Source organism: Squalius cephalus (genome assembly GCF_949319135.1).
Source record: "Squalius cephalus genome assembly, chromosome: 3".
NCBI classification, from domain to species: Eukaryota; Metazoa; Chordata; class Actinopteri; order Cypriniformes; family Leuciscidae; genus Squalius; species Squalius cephalus.
This window is the reverse complement of record NC_137124.1, coordinates 49305195-49325180: the sequence shown is the minus strand read 5'-3', so window position 1 is coordinate 49325180 and position 19986 is coordinate 49305195. Positions and strand designations below refer to the sequence as shown.

The window sequence follows — 19986 nt, the reverse complement described above, 5'->3', positions numbered from 1 at the left end:
AGAGAGTCCTTTTTCTCCTGAGGGAGCACATGGCTGTTGTGAGTCGAAGCCACGCAGGACAGCACGGCATCTTGAAGTGCTGAGAATGCCAAGAGTTGATCGTTGCCCGTGGTGATGGTAAGGTTGCAGTTTTCTGGATTGAAGAAAAGGGAGCATGAAGGCATGGCAGGCGGTGCTCAGGCCCCCCCCCCCCCCCCCCCCCCCCATTATCAACGTGAGGAATAGCAGTGGAGGCCAGCAGCGAAGAAGCTAAGAGAGGGCGGTCACTGTGGACTGTCTCTAATAAAGCCTGAGAAAGGCCCCACCTCTCCGGGTTTGCTTGACCAATGAGAAGGGTGGACTTTCTAGCGGTAGTTTCCTCTGTGGGGAAGATTTATGACACTATCTCAAGTGTGGTTAGACATCTGCCTTACCTCTTTTCTGTTCATTAATGCTCAGATAGATATAACAAACCCACACTGCATTCTAAGAGAAGGTGATGTATATCAAAGTGTGAGTCATTAAATGAGGATTAATTAGATAGGAGACATGATACAGGTAAGGTTACATTGACTGTTGGTTGGTTGTATAATGAAATACATACCATAGTATATACATAATAGTACACAAGACAGTCAATCATTCACACAGTCTGTATTAAGATTGTTTCTGTCTTCCCATTGTCTCTCTCTTGAGCATGTGGTCACATTCTTTTACACCCATAAAACCAGTGGTTAAATTGGGCCGGGGCTCTCCGGGGCTCAGCCCCGGCACATATAAGCCTGCTCGTTTGTGTCCTGATGTGCCTGTTTGCAGTCAGTTGCCTACTGGAAATTATGTCACATAAAATTTGATGAAAGTGATGCCTTTGAAAACATATTTCTGATTATAAATGAAAGATTTTTGAAATGGCATGTCTATTTTGTCTCGGCGGAGCTGAGATGAGAACAATCGGAACACGACCGTATTCTCGTTCAGCTGCTTAATCTCGTTGTCAGTCGACCATGATCGCGCACCGCTCGCTCATACCATGCGCATCTAGGTAGGCTACTACTCAGAACTCCAACAAGGATAAATGTACACAGCAATATATAATGAATGTTCCTGGGAGATCCGTAGTTGCGCGGGATGTGGAAGCGCGCAAAAGTTCCAGAACCTTCTACTGCCTTGAAAAAAAAAAAAAAAAAAAAACGAGCTGCTGGCCGCCGCTGCAGATCAATTTTGTCAAGTTCAGCACAACGTTGGTTGTACAAAAAGTGCCCTGGCCTTGAATGACAAGGTAAGGAAAATATGTTTGGCACATTGTATGAGTCACTATATCATAACAAGGTAATACAATGTGTAATCAAGTGATGTCAATAGAGCTGGTAAGTCCCGCCCCTTCCGCTAATCCCCCTGGACCTCTAGGTTGAAAAATCGTCAATGCAAGTGAATGGGAGAAAATAATTATTTTCTGGTCCCGTTTGAATTTTGCCATGAATGTGAACATATGTTGTCTGTGAATTGTTTATATAACTTTTCGTTTAAAGAATGCTACAATTTAGCGGGTAGAAGTTTGATACGGTTAGACTTTGTGTGAGAGCGCTTTGTGGACTACAACTCTTCGCTGGTTTCGACGCGTTTGAAACGTCAACACCACTAGCACACGGACACTATCTCACGGATCCCGCTAAACATGGCTGTGTCTTTGGTGCACTTCACCGCCTTCTTTCAGGGAGAGGACAAAATCGTTGAGGTTGGCGAAAACCACGGGTAAGTCAACTTTATGGGGTGACGTCACATAGGCGACATGTAGTCTTTCTCGTTATGTCTTTTCCACAACTGCTAGCCGAAGAATCATACCATATACTGTCAAACTCGTAACATGAAAAGTTATATAAAAAAATCACAGACAACATATGTGAACATTCATGGCACAATTCAAACGGGACCAGAAAATAATTATTTTCTCCCATTCACTTGCATTGACGATTTTTCAATCTAGAGGTCCACTTGGGGTTTTACGGATGGGCGGGACTTACCAGCTCTATAGGGGTTATGCGGAACGCCCAACGTTCGAACCGGAAAACAGGTATAAGCATTTCCGGTTTGCACTTCGGTACGCATCTGCAGCGGTAGGTGATCTCTGAGGTAACTTATTTTGCGCTTTTTTAGAATACAATTCTTATTTCTGTTTTAATTAAAATGTCACGAATGCTTAAGTATCAGAAATTTTTTTTTTATAAAAAAATAAATTGCAGTCTTCATTTGATTGTTTTAATCGTCTGCAAGCAAATATAAAAGGTTAAACTACTGATAGCATACAAGTCTAAACTAACTTACTGATAGTTAGCTAACTCTACATCGGGTGCCATTAGCAAAAACTACATATACTAACTTACATACCTTCATAATCATGAATAAATGAGGAGGCGTACAAACTTAAATCCTTTATCTAACGGAGTACTCGGGGCTCTGGACGTCCGTTTGTCAATACGATGTACATCTGTAATGGATAGAATGGGTAGCTCCTGTAAACAACGGCTATAAAAGTTCGCCATTCCACGCTGTGTTTACCTCAGTAGCTGACTACCGGAAGTAGTTATACCCGTTTTGTAGAACCCGGAAGTATGTTCCGCATAACCCCTATTCCAGCGTTATGGCATACCTGTCAACATTTGGGTACCAAAATACGGGAGACCTGGGGGGGTTTCAGTTCAACCACGCGGTTTCATGTCATCTATACATTACACACCCCATCGCCAAATCATAGAAAAATTCAGTTAAGACAGTTGTCTTCATCTTAACAATACACAACAAATCAATGTACAGAAAAACAGATTTCTAAACTAAGGTATAGGCCACAAATCTGTGAGTACAGTTTGCAAAACTGAACAGGTGATGTTGTGTAATATTCAGTTACTATAAGAAACTGTTTCAGCGGGAGGAGTTTACTGGTACTGAATATTACACATCACCTGTGTATACTCCATTAACTGGAACAGATTTTCACTGGAACTGAATATTACGTCCAAATATTGTTATGTAATCAATCACCATATTGTTGTGTAACTTCACCTATGGAACAGTATTTCACAATTTTTCACAGGAACTGAATAGCCTATTACAAACAACTATTGCGAAGGAACGATTTACAAAACAACGATTGTGAAAGCGTGCACGGATTATGAATTTGTTCACTGTTACCTTGTAAGTTTTTTTTTTCTGTATAGTTTTTAATTTTGTTAATAAATTTTGCATTCTATTTTGGCTTTCTCGTGTGTCCCTATTTTTGTTGTGTCACTTTTGAGCCACAGGGCGAAACGGGTACGGATTGAAAAACCAAAGCAACTGTATGGTTTACAAATCTGAGCACAGCTGAGACTTTTTCTCTGGTACTTTTGGCGTAGGATATTTATTTCCGTCTAGGTCAGACTGTGATGTCAAATGTATTCCCAGGAATGAGTGATGCGCTTTCCGCTTTTAAAGTTTTATAAAATAAGTAAGATATGGCTTGAATGGTTTAAAAGCATTAGCAAGAATAAAAGCGCATCATATAATGTAGGCCAGGGGTCACCAAACTAAGGCCCGCGGGCCGACTCAGGCCCGCCACCCCCCTTTGACTGGCCCCCCAGCCCCTCTGCCCCCCACTACTTGAACCGGCCCTATGAGGCAATCCCCAAAAGTCGTCATGGACGGTATGTCATGGTACGGGCGTCACAGTTTGGTGCATACATTTACATGGAGAATACACGGTATAAAAATAAATAAAACTTGCGTGCAATTTAATTAATGTAATGCGGAACTACTGTTAGATACACGGATTCTTAGGGACACCTAATCTGTAGCTCCGCCTTAGCTCTGAAGCTCTGAAGCAGGCTGCGGTGTAAAGATTGCAATGCTGGAATATGTTGAGAGAGAGGTGTGGGCGCGATCGAAAAGTCGTAAAGTGTTTACTTATATTTGTGTGTGTGTGTGTGTGTGTGGCGCGGCCGCGATCGAACAGTGGAAACATAAAAACATACTCCGTCATTTAGTTTTTGCAGGACATCATTCAAACTGCAAAGTGTTTAAGTTACTGTTAATTACATTTTTAAGGAAAACAAATATATTAATCTGAAATGTAGCAGATTCATTTTCAATTAATTCAGGTACAATTACCAAACATATCAAGGTATTTTTATTAATTGAATTAATGAACTAATTATATAAAACTATTGTCAGTGCACTACAAATAAACTGGTTCTATGCCTTTACTTTATTAATAAAACTTATTTAAAAAAAAAATACAAGGCTTAAGACATTTATTTTTCTTTTGGTGGTCCAGCCTGAGACATGTACAAGCCTTCTGCATTTTTGTTTTGCTTTTCCCTTCATTGTACCCAACCGTGATGTCTGAACTGAGGTATGAACCGAACCGTGACTTCTGTGTACCGTTCCACCCCTAAAAGAGAGTGCAGAGTTTTCAAAGAACAGTGGACCAACGATTATTTGTGAAGAATAACTTTAAATAAAACAAAGTGTGAAGACTCGATTACAACTTTTGCAAACCACTAGTAAAGATAAACAAATATGTGCCAGGAATCAAGTGTTGATATAGTAGTGTGGATATAGTAGTGGGGATGGCTGTGCCAGGCTAGTAATCTCTACTACACAATGAGGCCTGCTGATGGTCATTTTGGTCTGGGTCATACAATTCTATGTTATATAGCTGACCCGGCCCCGGCCCCTCATCACAGTCAGGAACGATAATGTGGCCCCCAGAGAAAAAAGTTTGGTGACCCCTGATGTAGGCCTATATAATATTTGCAGTAAAAGCTTGAAATATAAATTCTCAGAAAATGCATTTAATATTGAAACTGTTTATATATCCATACTCCCTTAATAAAGGAGTCCAGACATTAGAAAAATATCAGTCTACACATGCGTTTTATATTTAATATGAGGGAAATAGGCTACACATGCCGTGGACGTGACAAAAAAATCTTTAACTTTTAGGTGGCAAAATATTTTTTTGTAATTCTGTGAATTACACTGCGCAAACCAAAGTACTACCCACCGGATGAAAAAGGGTCGGCTCTCCACAGAATATAACATATTCATTTTATTTTATTTTTCATGTTCGCATTTATGAGGAAAAAACAATGTTACGGACGGGACAGTTCTCCGTTACGGACATGACCGCTCTGAAAGCGGCACTAAAAGACTGTTTAAAACTTTCACTGAGACCTCAAACAGAAAGCACAAAGCCTTTCTTTAAAATGAATTTCGCTTTGTATTAATGATATCTTAATTTTAATCAATGTTTCATCAACCAATTGCCAGGATTTAAAAATTAAGAAGTAAATATAGCAGACAATAGATAAACACGACACTGAGGCGCTGGCACGTGAACTGGAGCTCATCTCATAAATGAACTGAAACTCAGCGTAAGGTAGCCTACTTGCCTGACAGACCTGAGAAATATCTATAGAAAGCTTGAAATGTCTTCTTTTAAACAGAACAATTCAAAACGAAAGAAAACAGACTGCTGCTTGTGTAATCCGTATGACTGCGAAGTCATCTACTGCGAAGATCGCGAGTCAGCATCGTCAACTTCATCTATGCAGGGCACTGACACAGAAAACACTTGTTTATTAATAAACAATTAAAATGTCTTCTTGCTATATTTTACTTATATATATAAATCATTATTTTGAGGGTTTTTAGTGACAGCTTTTAGGTGCTTTATTGGCAGCGCCACCCTTACATGTTACATGAACGCGTCACCACCGCATCAGCACCCGAAAACAGGAGATTTTTTTCAATCCCTGTTTTGGCAGGGGAAAAACTGATCAGAAAATGTAACGAAAATTTAATGAAACGTTGTAGAAATGTAGTGGAGTAGAAAGTATAATAATTGCTGAAAAATGTAATGAAGTAAAAGTCAAAAGTAGGCATATGCACTATTGATTCTACTTAAGTAAAGTACAGATAGGTAAAGATACAACTACGTAAAAAATGTAGCCTACTTCAGTAAAGTAAACTCAATTTCTCCATTTCTTTGCACAAAACTCTCCAGAAAATGCCATTTAATGGTTTATTTTTTTAAAAACATTCCCGGGGGGGGGGGGGGGGGGGGGGCATACCCCTGGACCCCCTTAGGGAGAGCCCCCCCACATAATAAATCCCAATTTAACCCCTGCATAAAACCAACTTATCTGATCGTGGTAGGACCTTCTTGCCCTGTTTGGGGGATGGGACCACAGATCCCAGAGTGAAGTTTAAATATTTTTTTGGTACATATAGTACATACAGTCGTTACAATGGCTTTTCAAAATTATGTGGTCACATGACCAATTTCTTCTATGGTTTTCCAGAAACAAGGGTGGATCTACTTCCCCCCTGGCACAAATCACCACACTCTCCCTAATTGTTTTCCAGCTGTTTTATTGACATCTTTTCGCGGTTAAAAAACACTGATTGATCCATAGCCTATTATGTTTCTATTATGTTACTATTATATTTCGGTAAGTTGTACTGTATCTTTCAACATTGTTCATTTGTCTTTATTTACTATTAGCTAGTAGAGATGATTGGTTCATGTGCCGCTAGGGATCTGGGTTTATGTAAATTTTAGGGTTTGTGATGTCAACAACCCGGGAAGAAGCTCATTGTTGTCCCTGCCAGCCGTTTGTTGTAGTATTTAAAAAGCCTTTTCTGTAAAAGAAAATATATCTCTTTGCATTGAACTTTGAGAGTCGTAACTTTACAGATTGTATATCCTCAAACAGCAACATTACACACCAGGGGCGGTTTCTTCATTATGACGATAGGGCGACGCACCACCACCAAAGTGCGAAAGGGACTTTTCAATCACATTTACATTCAGCCCATGATTCAGCCACAGAGTTACTAGCCATCTCTGCCTCCAATCTGCGTCAAGTCGCGTTCTGTGGAGTAATGCCTATAGTGTTCCCATAGACTTTCATACAAAGATATTTTTTTTTCGAACTGCAGGCACTGCAATGCACTTTCGTCATCATACGCAACCTTAACTTGTGTAGCGATTGGTGGGGACAAATATACCTCTATTGATAATCTTTAAGCTGAAGTGACATCCAATAATTTCCTCAGTGCATAACTTACATTTCACGGACATATTCTCCATCTGTAAATGTTCGAAAGTAAAGCAAATATTTCCATTTTGCTGTCAGGAGTGGACGAGCCTTCAGCAAGCTCCATGGGAACAAGCGCCGCAGATGGAGCACAATAGAATATGAGCGCAATAATTCTGACAAAAATATACACTAAAAGATAAATATATTTTGCTGAAATATTTGTTGTTGAATATTTGTTGTTGTTGGAACATGGGCTAGGCCTATAGAATTTCAAACCTAGGCTATAGAGTATTTTTATGTTTTAAAAATAAAACAGTTTTGTTTTTATTTATTTTCAGTTTTTGTTTGGTCAATTTAATGTCTTCTTTAAAAAGCATTATTTTGTTTTTAGATTTTAATGATACAATGTTAGAATGTAATGTGATTTGACTTTTTCTGCACATAATAGAGGTTACATTCATTTTGTTTTCATGGCCTTCAATATGAACATTGTAGGAGAATATAGATCAGGATATGATTTTTTTATTTTTTATTATTAAATTCAGATCTTTTTTAATTAAAATAGAAAAAAACAAAACAAAACTGAGATTATACCATACATCGTACTATACATTAGCCCAAAAATACAGCTTTTTTTGGCTATAGCCTATTGCCCAACCCTATACCTTATGGCATGCTTTAAATGCTGAATTTTCCATTTTTAGCTCAGCAGTAATAATACATTATTATCACTGTTAAATGATTATTTAACAATTAGCCTACATTCAGTCCTGCATTAATAATTCAGTTTGTTAGTGCTTTTTTTGCACCAGCCGCCACTGTTACACACTATCTAAAGGTAAAAAAGTTAAAGCTACACTGTGTAATATTTTAAGTTGATTTTTAGCAAAAAACACATTGTTATTTCAAAATTATACATTCTCATTAATGTGTAAACACTTCAACCAACTAATTAAGTATTCTCGTAAGTGTATAATCTGCCATTTAGAATACATACGAGCGAGTCGCTCGAATGGCGGAAGCCATGTTGCGCATCCATCTTGAAAATACATTAGACAAAGAGGGACATACAAGCTTCGCCTTTCGCGTTTTTACACGCAGTGGCACCGTGACGAATGTGAGAGGGAGATTTGCTCGCGTTTGCCGGCAGATTTGAAATAATACGGCCACCGTAGGTGTTAAAACGCCTTCGGAATGGGAGGAGCTAGAAAGTAATATTCAGTTGGTAGTCATATACAATTTCACTGCTAGATGGGAGTAAATCCTACACAGTGCAGCTTTAAATCAGAATCAAGGACCCCTTTAAGGTTAAGCATATTTCTCTTCTCCATAATGTAATTTTTACTGTTGACCACCAGATGGAGACATTTCTCATGTTTTTATTAAATAACGGTAGGCTATGTGTTTGTGCCATACAGTATTGATCTAAATCAGTGAATTTACAAGGAGATTCCACCGTGTCAAAATTTCACAAAATTATTAGTGGTCACAAATTATCTGACACGAAATAGGCTAATAAATAATCATAACTAAATGTACAAAATGCATATTGATCAACTACAAAACTCGAGTAAATCAGAATGGTCAGTGTTTCTTTATGCAGATGATGGCAGTGGAGGACAGTGGAAAGAATGACTGCGACTCACTGTAGCTCTTGTTCAGCAGATGGGAGGGACTGACATGCCTCTCTCCCTCCCTCCACCATCAGACTCCCGCATTTCACAAAACTTCAGACTGAAAAACACCGAAGCGAAGGTTTAATTCGAGCAAAGGGATCGTTTGTCTGATGTGGATGTTCAGAAACAGAATTAAGAGAGATGTAGTCAGTCCGGACGGTCGCGTGAAGTGATGGTGAGTCCAGTTGTCTTTCGGGAATGTTTACATTTGACATTTATTAGCAATGTTTTTTTTATCCAAAACGAATATAAAATAATAATAAAAAAACAAAACAAAAACACTATTAATCTTAAAGAGGCTGTTACAGAAATGGTGCGATAGCTGATACAAAGTTACAAAATCGACCTTAATGAGGACTTTTTAGAGGAACTTTTACTTCGGGTAGCCTATGCTGGAATCGATGGTTCGTCCATAATTTCGTTCAGTATGTTAGAACATCTTCATTCATAGCTGTATTTAAAAGTAATCGGTCTCTTTTTGTTTGAAACGACAGTAGGAATACGTCCTCACAGAAATGTAGGCTACCACATTGCTGGTCAAAATGCCTCTGCTACTAGCTACAGTTTAATGTATGGGGTGGTCAAAATAAAATGACAAAAATGTTCTGAAAGCTTCTCACACTGAAGAGATCCCATATTATTGTAGGCTACTGCGGTTTTACAGTGCTGATAATATTGCAGTTAGGCTAGGTGGAAAGAAACCATGGATACTATGGTAAATAAGAATACAGTAGGAAAAACTGAAGGTGGGAATTCCCCCTCATCTCTTCTGAACTTATGAGGAAAAAAATGCTGGACATCGATGTTTATCAAACTCAGGACTTCATGGTTTCTGGACTTTTTTATGACCGTGTTTCATGTGAATAGAATAGAATAGAATAGAATATGAGTTAAGTAAAACTAATATAGGCCTAATAGAGTAATTTAAACGAAACGGTTGAATACTGGTTTAGTTAAACCAATAAAATAGAATTATTTAAAAAAATGAATTAGAAAAGTAAAGTTAAATGAATTAGAAGAGTAAAGTTTAATGAATAGATTAGAGTATCTGAATATAATTGAATAAGTCTGACTTGAAGCAAATATAGTAAGTGCATAGATGAATAAGAGAATGTGGAACTAATAGAATAGAACAGCTGGATAAAATACAATTAATGAATGTAACCAAATTGCGTAGTGAAATAAAACAACTTTTATATACAACTTTTACATTAGTTTCCATGACTTTCACATAGTTTCATATGAATAGACAAGATTATTAGTGAAATAAAACATAAAGAGTAGTACAAATAAAATAAATATAATAGAATTAAGGGAAGTTGAACTAATAGAATAGAGTAATTTGATAGCAGAATAGTTAAAACTTATTAAGAGTAAAGTTCAACGAATGGAAGAAGTCTGTGGTGAAACAAAAATAATAGAATTGCTAAGCCGATTTACATTTCTTTCTTTTAGAAAAGCCGTTAAAATGTGAGTTTCAAATATGATTCATCAGGCTTTTGAGGATTGTTTATTTGTACGTCTCTCAATCATCATTTCATTATATGAACAGAATTGCATACTTTAAACAAAGGATAGGAATAAACAGAACAAACTGAACAGAATGGTACATTTTAAATATTGTAATTGGTTTCCATGACTTTCACACAGTGTGACTGAATGGCTCTGTGAGCTCATTACACACAGATAATACGTGATAATAGTGTTAATCAGCTGTAATGAGGTTATTGCGGTGTTCTGGACGTCCTGCATCAGTCCCAAACACCCACAGACGCTTGTTACTGTCCATCTGTTGGCATGTTTACAAAAACAAACTTAGGCAGATGAGGGCCGAATGCTGATGTGACTTCAGCTGCTGCCAGTGTTTGGTGTGTGTGGGACAGGGTGGAGCAGTCTGGCTGGGATATAGAGACAGAGAGAGGGAGACTGTTTTACTTGAAAAGTAAAGAGAAATGAAAAGACGTGATGGTGGTTTGGGTGAAGTTGCATTTTCCACATAAGACCTCAAATAGAGGCAGATGATTCATTTTCAGTTGGGAGAGGTGAGAGTACACGGAAAAATACATCAATACACACTTACAAACTCGTACACTAATATAGCAGATGGTTTTATCCAAATTGATTTACAAATGAAGAATGTCACAAGCAATTCATAGTGCACAATGTCTAAGTTTAAAATATATAAATATAAATAATATTAGTACACAAGCTAGGGTAGAAGTGAAATGCACAACAAATAGGAGGACACACATGCACACAAATTTTATCTTATGCTTAAGCCACCCTTATAATAAAATGTCATTGCATTAGATAACAAAACTTCAAACCAATGTGTCCTTTACTTTAAAGACGGCACAGGCAAAACCTTTCACAAAAAGAGAGTTTGTTGGCAATGGCAATGGTAACACATTGCCATGTAGAAAAAACTATTGTGCCTCTTTTTGGTGATTAGTGGAACACGTTCATAAGTGATCACGTTAAAGTGATGAACTACACTTGCAAGGACACCTGTATGAACTTGAGGACAACTGACTTATACATCTTCTAAAAATCAGCAAAACACCAGCTGACTCAAAGATCTTGAAGAAAAAATTATGAAAAAAAGCAAAGTCAGTGTCGAGAGGAGCTCTAGCATTGTTTGTTTGCAGTTGACCCTTACTTTGTTTTTATTATGCAATGACATTCAGACATTTTAGTGTCCAAGGCAGGCTTGAGTTTCAAAACTCGGGGCCACTGTAGATACATGCATACACGATTTTTATTGGACAGGTCAGTTGTGCACCACAAACACAATGTAAAGGCCAGAAATGGTTTAAATATATTCAGCACAAGTATGTGAATGCAGTTGTTTCTTAATTTACACATTGTTTTCAGACTGTAATATTGCAACTGTAATATTGCATATTGCAACAAAAGTACTCATTGCATTGCAAATACTGTGACTTTAGTCATCACAGACTTGAACCATGATTTGACATTTGCTAATTGGTGCGGTGCAGGATGAGTCATCAATATTTTGGTCTGTTTTTGTCGGATAGATGTGATTTTAAATGCATATATCTGCGTGAGTATGGAAATAAACACATATGAGCACATACACACTACGTTGAAAAGTTTAGGGGCAGTCAGATTTTTTTATTAATTAAATTAATACTTTTATTCAGCGAGGACATTAAAATGATCAAAATTGACTGTAAAGACATTTATAATCTAACAAAAGATTTCTATTTCAAATAAATGCTTGTATTTCAAACTTTATCTGTTCATCAGATAATCCTGATAAACATCATCATGTGACATTGAAGACTGGTATAATGATGCTGAAAACTCAACTTATATATAACATTGACAATATATTCACATAGAAAAAAGTTATTTTTAAAATTTTAAATTGTAACAGTATTTCACAATATTCCTGTTTTTACTGTATTTTTGATCAAATAAATGCGGTATTGGTGAGCATTAGAGATAAAAAATAAATAAAAATAATTTGTACCAATCCGAAACTTTTGAATATTAGTGTATTTGAATGCAACTTTTTGCACAGACGTCTATATAATATAACACACGAACATGGTCTAAATTAGAACTTCTTTCTGTATGAGATACGACTGCTAGTCACGTTTAAGTTCCTAATGTCTTCAAATAGAAACCTGTTGCAGACATCACTTACTTCATGATTTAAGACGAAAGAAACTGTTGGATCAGATGTGTCTGTGGGTGAAGTTCCTCTTAGAAAGAGGAAAGAGTTTTTACTGAATATTTTTTTCTATCTCTTTTCCTCCATTCACCCTCTCTTTTGTTCCCTCATTTGCCTGCATCTGGATTTTATCATTCTGTTCTTAAGCAGTGTCTGTCTTTCACTATCTCTCTCTTTCTGTATCTCTCGCTCTCGACTGACTCTTCCAGTAGGATCTGCTGAGAAAGAGAGGAAATTGAGTATAACAATGTCACACACATGCACGCATGATTTCAGAATTTTGATAAAACATATCGCAAACTTTTCAGTTGTATTAATACTTCATTAAACTCCTCACAATCAATGAGAGATTCACACAACAATTTTCAGAAACACTTGAACTAAGGATGTTTAAAATAACAGATTTTCCAGTATTGACTTGTGGGTTTGTCTGAAAAATTAGTCTTAAGGATGTCCTGAATTATCAGACACATTTCTTAGGGGGTGTCGACCTTCTTATACTGTCTATGGTGTCGACCCAGGATGTGTTTAAAAACAGCTAGCAGAGCTTAAATGACGGATTTTTAGACCAAACATGTTGTCCCCCCCCCTCTCCCCTACCCCCTATCCCCTATTTGGACTGGAAACAAGACATTGGCATTAGATGACATGGAATATAGTGCACAAATGTGTGCAAAAATCTGGTAAAAAAAAAAAAAATATATATAGAAAAAAAAAATAAAACACACCTTTCCATTCTCACATTCTCTTTTTTTCACTAAGAAATAAAAAAGTATGCATGTGTTAATAACTTCTCAATGGTGTTAGTGATTGAATGGAGTTTGATATCTGGTAATCTGTCCTTATCATTGTGTGGCAAGAGCAGCAAATGTGAACTGTATATAGAAAAGTGGAAAGATTCTGACCTATCTAGCTAACCGAAAGAGAATACTATTGTTTTTTCTTACACTGGACAAGATGATTAGCTAGATTTCGAACATTTATACTGCCTTACTTAAGTATGTGCATTCATTTGTTGTTATCCTCATGTGGCATGTTCACCTTCCCCCATTTTCATCCAAAAAAATCATAGTTTCCCCCCGTTTTGTCTTTAATTATGTTTCTCTTGCATTCTTTTTCATTTTACTTTCCTGCCATTTTCCTTCTCGGTTTGTTTTTCTTTCCTCACCCTCCCCACCACCCCTAACATGCTGGCCTTCCTGGCTGACTTTCCCTCTCTCTTTTCCCTCATCTTTTGTTTATTTCACTCACTGCTCACTGAGTGGGAGACTTTTGAGAGTGTTTGTGTGTTTGTGAAGACGCTTCGGCATAATTGTTGTCAGATGATACTTAGAAGTAGTTCCTTAGAGAAGGAGAGAGTGAAGAAATAAACGAGAGGAAAGTGTACAGGGTTGCTATGACGACAGAACAGTAGTAAAATAAACATCAATGTTCATGTGCGTGTACTTGTGTGCTTATTGGTCATCCTGTGTTTCCCAGATGTCTTCGAGCTTGTGTCAGTGCGCCTCATTCATAAAACACAAGCAGAACACATTTCTATGTAAGAACGGAATTATGGACGGTTCAAACCAAATTTTTTCATGAATGAGACCCAAATCTTTTTCGTGCGTACAGGCCACACAAATTGTAACATAAAATGTCTGTTACCATCTCTGAAAACAACCACAAGTATAAAATACTATAAAATATAAAACAGAGTATTTAAGACAAAATATAATATAATAATAATAATTATAAAACTTATGACATTCCAGGAAATCCCTACATCCAGAGATCGCTGCAGCAGAATAAAACGCAGATAGAGATGGTTGTCTAATGAAACATGAATACAGTAAACAATAAACACACAATTGGGACAGCATATATTTTATCTGTGTTCTAGACATTTTAAGTATTTTCATAAGAATAAAGTATATTTGTAATGCAATGCTAATCGACATAGCCTTATCACTGTATAGACCCTACTATAAAATACTATAATTTATGCCTCATTCTGTGATATAAAGCCATGTCAGATCACAAAAAGAAGTTATTTCAAACACTGCACTCGACTGATGTAATGAAGTGCGTTTGGAGTAAAAGCATGCGAGTTTTACGCATGTTGCTTTTTCAAATGCACGTTATAAGTGAATCAAACTCACAGCGCTTGAAAAGATGGAGCAGCATTTACTGCAAACCGATCGATCTGCTCTGACCACAGTGGTGTTCTCCACCATGAAATTCTGTGCATATATTTATTTATTCATTTAAGAATTGCAGCCCTTGTGATTTCTTAATCGCACTAAGCCAAATCGCAATTTCGGTTTAATTTCGGTTTAACTTTGGTTAATTGGGCAGCCGTAGATTAACCACACAACAAACTTTCACTTCACACAAGCAAAACTGTATAGCATGCGTGCTACTGTGTTACATTTATTCACCAAACAGATCGATTTTTTCATAGCACATGCATTATATATGTCGCACACACTGTACAGCCCTGGCGTATGTGTCAGTGTTGGGAAAGCTACTGTAGGTATGCCCAATTTCAAATACTTCTGCACTATTTTATGCTATTTTGTTGTACGAGTAGACTTTAAGACCTTAAGTCTTTCACCTGAGTTGACACTATTTTTATAAAGTTCTATACTGTATGGCAGAGTACATAGTGTAAGTTCACAGTTTACAGTTGGCCAGCCTATATTATTTGGGACACAAGACATACAGTTTCTGAATTCATTTCTCTTGTTGAAAAAAGGTCATGATGACCATTTGGTCCACAGGAACTTTTAGATGCTCTCTGGAACACAAAACAGGAAGTTGTGTTTTTGAGGAGGAAGAGCAGAACAAGCTGTCGGTTGTGATGACTAACATGTGAATCGCTTCGTCAGCTTCTGTTTATATAATCTCTGTTTCAGGGTTCAGAGGCGGTTGAGGACTGTGTGCAGGGGGCACTATCCTCTCTCTATCCTCCTTTTGAAAGCACAGCTCCTCCTCTCCTCTCTCAGGTAAAACCATCAATCTCTACTTTCTCACTTCATTATTGGGCTGTTGGTTTTCCTGAAGCTGACAAACAAAAATCCCCAATATCATATCTTTCATTGACAATTTCTGACAATTTATTTTCAAGCATTGTCGGCCAAACTCAGCACTGTCCTTTCTAATGGATTACTATGTAGTGAATACCCAACCCCCCCCCCCCCCCCCCCCCCCCCCCAAAAAAAGTAGACTTTTACTTTATTGATATCCATTCAACATCATTAACACCCTAGCAACTGCCTAGCAACCACATTTACCAGTGCAACCAAACCTAAAATCTCCTCAAACTCCCCAAGTTTGCAAACTACCCAAGACTCGTAACCAAGTTCGAACTCTGAATTTGTTCTCATTGCTTAATTGTTAAAACTACATACAGTATAAGTCTTCATAAAGCCAACATTCATTCTGTCTTGACATTTTTTTTTACTAGTTTTAGTTTCCAGTCATACAATTGTTCTAAAATGACAGCGTATGTTTGTTTGTGTCATGTAGGTGTTCTCCGTACTTGAGTCCACCTATCAGCATGACAGCTTGAGATATCTGCTGGATTTCTTCATTCCTGCCAAGCATCTTCTGCATAGATTACAGCAGCATGCATGTGTAAGTGTTCTGCTAAGGCAAGCATCACTATTACTCATATTGATCATACTTAGAGAGTATTAAACTTCAGTTTCTTAAGGAAAGGCGCGCTATTTTATTTTTTAAGGGATCAAACCAAGATCTTTTTGCCTGGTGGATATTAAAAATCCCATAGACTTAGGCTGCGTTCAGACTGCAGGTAAATGTGGCCGAAATCCGATTTTTTTGCTCACATGTGAATCTGTTTTCTTTCGCACATGACAGTGCGAACGGCACAGACCACATGGAATCAGATTTTTTCAATTCTGATTTGGGCCACTTCCATATGTGTTCCTAAATCTGAAACAGGTCAGATGTTTTGCAATGCAGTCTGAACAGTCAAATCGGAATTCATGTGACTTTTATGTCACTCTAGAGCAACATTCGTCATATTTCTGCGCTCATGGGAGTCACTTCAAAGATTTTACATACCTGAAGTAATGAAGATATTTGCAAAAGGTAATCAGTGGAAGGATAGTGATGTTTCAGAACTTATAATTATTACAGTGATAGCTCTATAGACAAGCAAAACATGAGGGCTTGTATCATAAATGTTTAAAAACTTGCATCCTCGTCTTTGTTTTTTATATTGCCTGCGGGTAAATTGGTAAATTCACATTCAAAACAACAATTTGAACAGCTATACAAAAAAATGTAGCCTAAAATTGAATGAGGGACCTGAACCATATCAAGAGACCAGAATATCAGATGTGCTTTTTTTGGCTTGAGACAGTAAGCAAATTCCTACAACCCCCCCACAAAACTCTAGCAAACACCCAGAACACCTTAGAAACACTTCAAAAAATGTAAAAATCTACTGATCAATTGCAATACCACACTTACTAATATCACTTAGTACTTTTCCCTTGCGCTTACATGATAATTATTTATATGCAGCCAAACAGAAACAAGCTAAATGTTCACTATGAAACTCTCACACTTGCATAAATACAAGACACACATGCATTCTCAGCCGACTCTGTTTTCATTGTCGCTATGAGAAGCTGCCAGGGACAAGAGCCTCAGTCTGAGTCATGACGGTAATTCTTACCATATGTGTGTGTGAGAAAGAGAGAGACTAGAGCCTGAGAAAGGCTGGATGAGTGTTTGGTTGAGAAATGGGGGAGGGATAAACAGACCGAACACTGGGGCACATTGAGAAAAAGGGTAGGAAGGGAATATCAGAGTGAGAAAATTGTGGGCTGTTCACTGAAAGAAAAAGGAATACAACTTCACAATCATTCTTTAGATGGGATGAAGATATGACCATATAATGACATGTACAATGTACATGTCAGACCATAAAGCAGAGGGTGGGGTTTAATAGGAAAGGGAGGATGATATAGGAGGTGAGGTGCATGGATTCCTCAACATAATTTAATCATGATCCTGTGAGTGATCACGGATCAGGAAGGATTCATGTCATCGGATAATCGGCTCTATAGCCTGAAGAGAAAGCATTTGAATCTGTGTTTAGATTTTCAGTTGTGTGGTAATATATAACAGAATTTAATATTTAAAGATGCAGACAAAATTGAGGTAATGAGCAATGTTGCACTAGCCAAGAAGATCCATGTGCAGTTATCAGCAGCAGCCTCTTGGCAATTAAGGGTTAGATGCCCTAGAATAGCAATGCCTATAATAACATTTCATTGGTCTAAAATCCTGCTCCACATGACTATACTGTACATTAAACATCAAGGGCCAGATTTACTAACAGCTTGCACCAGTGCAAACTCTCATTTGGCGTTAAAAAAACTACTTTCAGGATTTACTAAAGACACGCAGTGAAAAATTAGTGCTGAAAAGGCCAGGTCAAGTCAAGTCACCTTTATTTATATAGCGCTTTACAGCTTTACAGTGATAACAGGAAAATAATGCAACAAAGTTTGTGTCTGCTGTACAGCAGATCTAGAAGAAAATAGCGTCATTGTCCAGCTTAAGTAAGTTCAGTGATGGTTCATTTTTGTTGTAAAAAAGTTATTAATTTAGTTAATTTATATATATAGCTGCTCTGGAGAAAACAGTGATGTCATCGTCCAGCTCTGTTCAGATCTCATATAATGGTGTCAATGCAGGCAGTCAATAATACTGCTGAATATTAAGTGTCCCCAACTAAGCAAGAAAAATGCCAAAGGCGACATTGGCAAGGAACCAAAACTCCATTAGGTGACAGAATGGAAAAAAAAAAAAAAAAAAACTTGTGAGAAACCAGGCTCAGTCGGGGGTTGCAGTTCTCCTCTGGCCAACGAACGAACACTGTATGATTATGATTCAGGCAGCATTACAGGTCAGAAGTCAGATTGGATCGGAACATTCCGAATATTCTAGGCACAGTTATTTTTGTGGCTGACCTGATTGCAAATGCTTTTGTAGGAGTTTCCCTTTCAGATGCAAAATTTATGGGAGGAGAGTATTTAAATGAATCACGCAAGGTTATTTACTAGGGTTTACTTTCATCAATTTACTGGTATTTGCGCCATTATTTAGGCCTACCACCCAAAATAAGCATGTCTTAAAACAGACTCTAATTTGCGCTGCTCTAAGTTGATTGCGTTGGCCATTATGGAAATGATCCGGCTGTGTCCCATCTGTGTTTTTTTGGAATTGTGCTCTCATGCTAATTTGCCCTGTTTAGTAAATCTGGCCCCAATTGTGTACTGATTGGCTGTGATTGTGTTGCACCATTTTTCTGGAAATAAGGTTATTAGAATGCTACAATATAAGTTGGCACTAGAATTTCACAATTCTTGATAACTATTTTGAAACCGCAACAAAAACTAATACTAACCTAACTAATTTAAATACAACTCTTGTAAGCTTATTGAAGACAAGTAATAGTCAGTAATGAAGTAAAATTCTGTGTGCACAGAAGATTGTCTCTCAGAATGCCTGTACCAAATTGAGACCTTTTTTACATCTTATTGTGTTTGAATGATTTAAAGATGTGTGAAAGGTGTGTGTTTTAAGGTTTTGTAAAAAACTGGATAAATTTCAGGCTTGGTTTTAATGCAACTGTTTTAGTCCACTATGACATTAAACAGGCTTAGTAAGAAATATTTATCTCTTCCTTTCAGTCTCAGTATCTAGGCTGTCTCTTCTTGCACTCTGGTTGGCCACTATGTTTGGAGAGAAGGTAGTAGTACAACTCTCTACTTTGGACTGGAGACTCCTGCGTAGTACTGACTTCTACCTACAGGTGGTCCCCTTCTCGACACGTTGTCCTCGCCTTGCTCTTAAGTGCCTTGCACCTGGTGGGCGGAATGTACAGGAGGTCTTAGTGCCGGAGTCACAGCACCCGCTGGTGTTTACTTCTGAGTGGCTACATTGCATCAACAAGGAGCGTGGCTGCAAGAGAGAAGGTAAGACAAAAATGAAAGAATAAGGAGACAGTGGTTAGGGCAGAGAGTGGTGAAATGGGAGACCAGTGGTAAAAAAAAGGTTCAGCACATAAAAGAAAATTTTAGTTTATCTAAAAAATGTCTTAAGCTTTTATTTCCCTTTTTAAAATGATACATAGGGCGGAGCCTCTTTCTCAGTTCTTCTCAAACTTTCTTGCCATGTAGGTGGAGGATGTTTGGACACCTGTCTGGTGAGTACATGTGACGGAGTGGTCCGTATTCCATGGGAAGAGGTGGTCTATCCTAAACTCCTGCACAATCCATCCGATCCTCTCCAAGACAATCCTGACCCAACTGACTTGTCATCAGGGGGTTTGGTCCTTGGTTGGGGCGGATCTTCAGAAGAGCATGATTCCTGGTCTTGGGATGAAGAGGATGACTTGCCTCCAGATGGGAATGAGGCAGAGATTGAGGCCACATTAGAATGTCTGCGCAGAAGCAGTGATGACCACCTTGTAGGTGATGGTGCTGGAGATTATGTTGAGTTGCTAGAGCCCCGAGGAGGACCAGATGGT

At 37.8% G+C, this 19986-nt stretch overlaps 1 protein-coding gene and 1 long non-coding RNA gene across 2 annotated transcripts in view; one reads left to right on the top strand and one right to left on the bottom strand.

Moving 5' to 3' along the window:
* LOC307155625 overlaps positions 1–19986 on the bottom strand; it is an 821100-nt gene that overhangs the window by 205506 nt on the left and 595608 nt on the right. The gene's annotated exons all lie outside the window — the stretch shown is intronic.
* The window catches only part of arhgef40 (Rho guanine nucleotide exchange factor (GEF) 40), a 58031-nt gene continuing 46788 nt past the window's right edge, over positions 8744–19986 (top strand). Inside the window, 6 exon segments of the mRNA XM_079867570.1 lie at positions 8744–8909; positions 15332–15421; positions 15945–16052; positions 19148–19193; positions 19196–19432; positions 19637–19984. Coding sequence (XP_079723696.1) covers positions 8907–8909; positions 15332–15421; positions 15945–16052; positions 19148–19193; positions 19196–19432; positions 19637–19984 — 832 coding nt within the window. The 5' untranslated portion in view covers positions 8744–8906.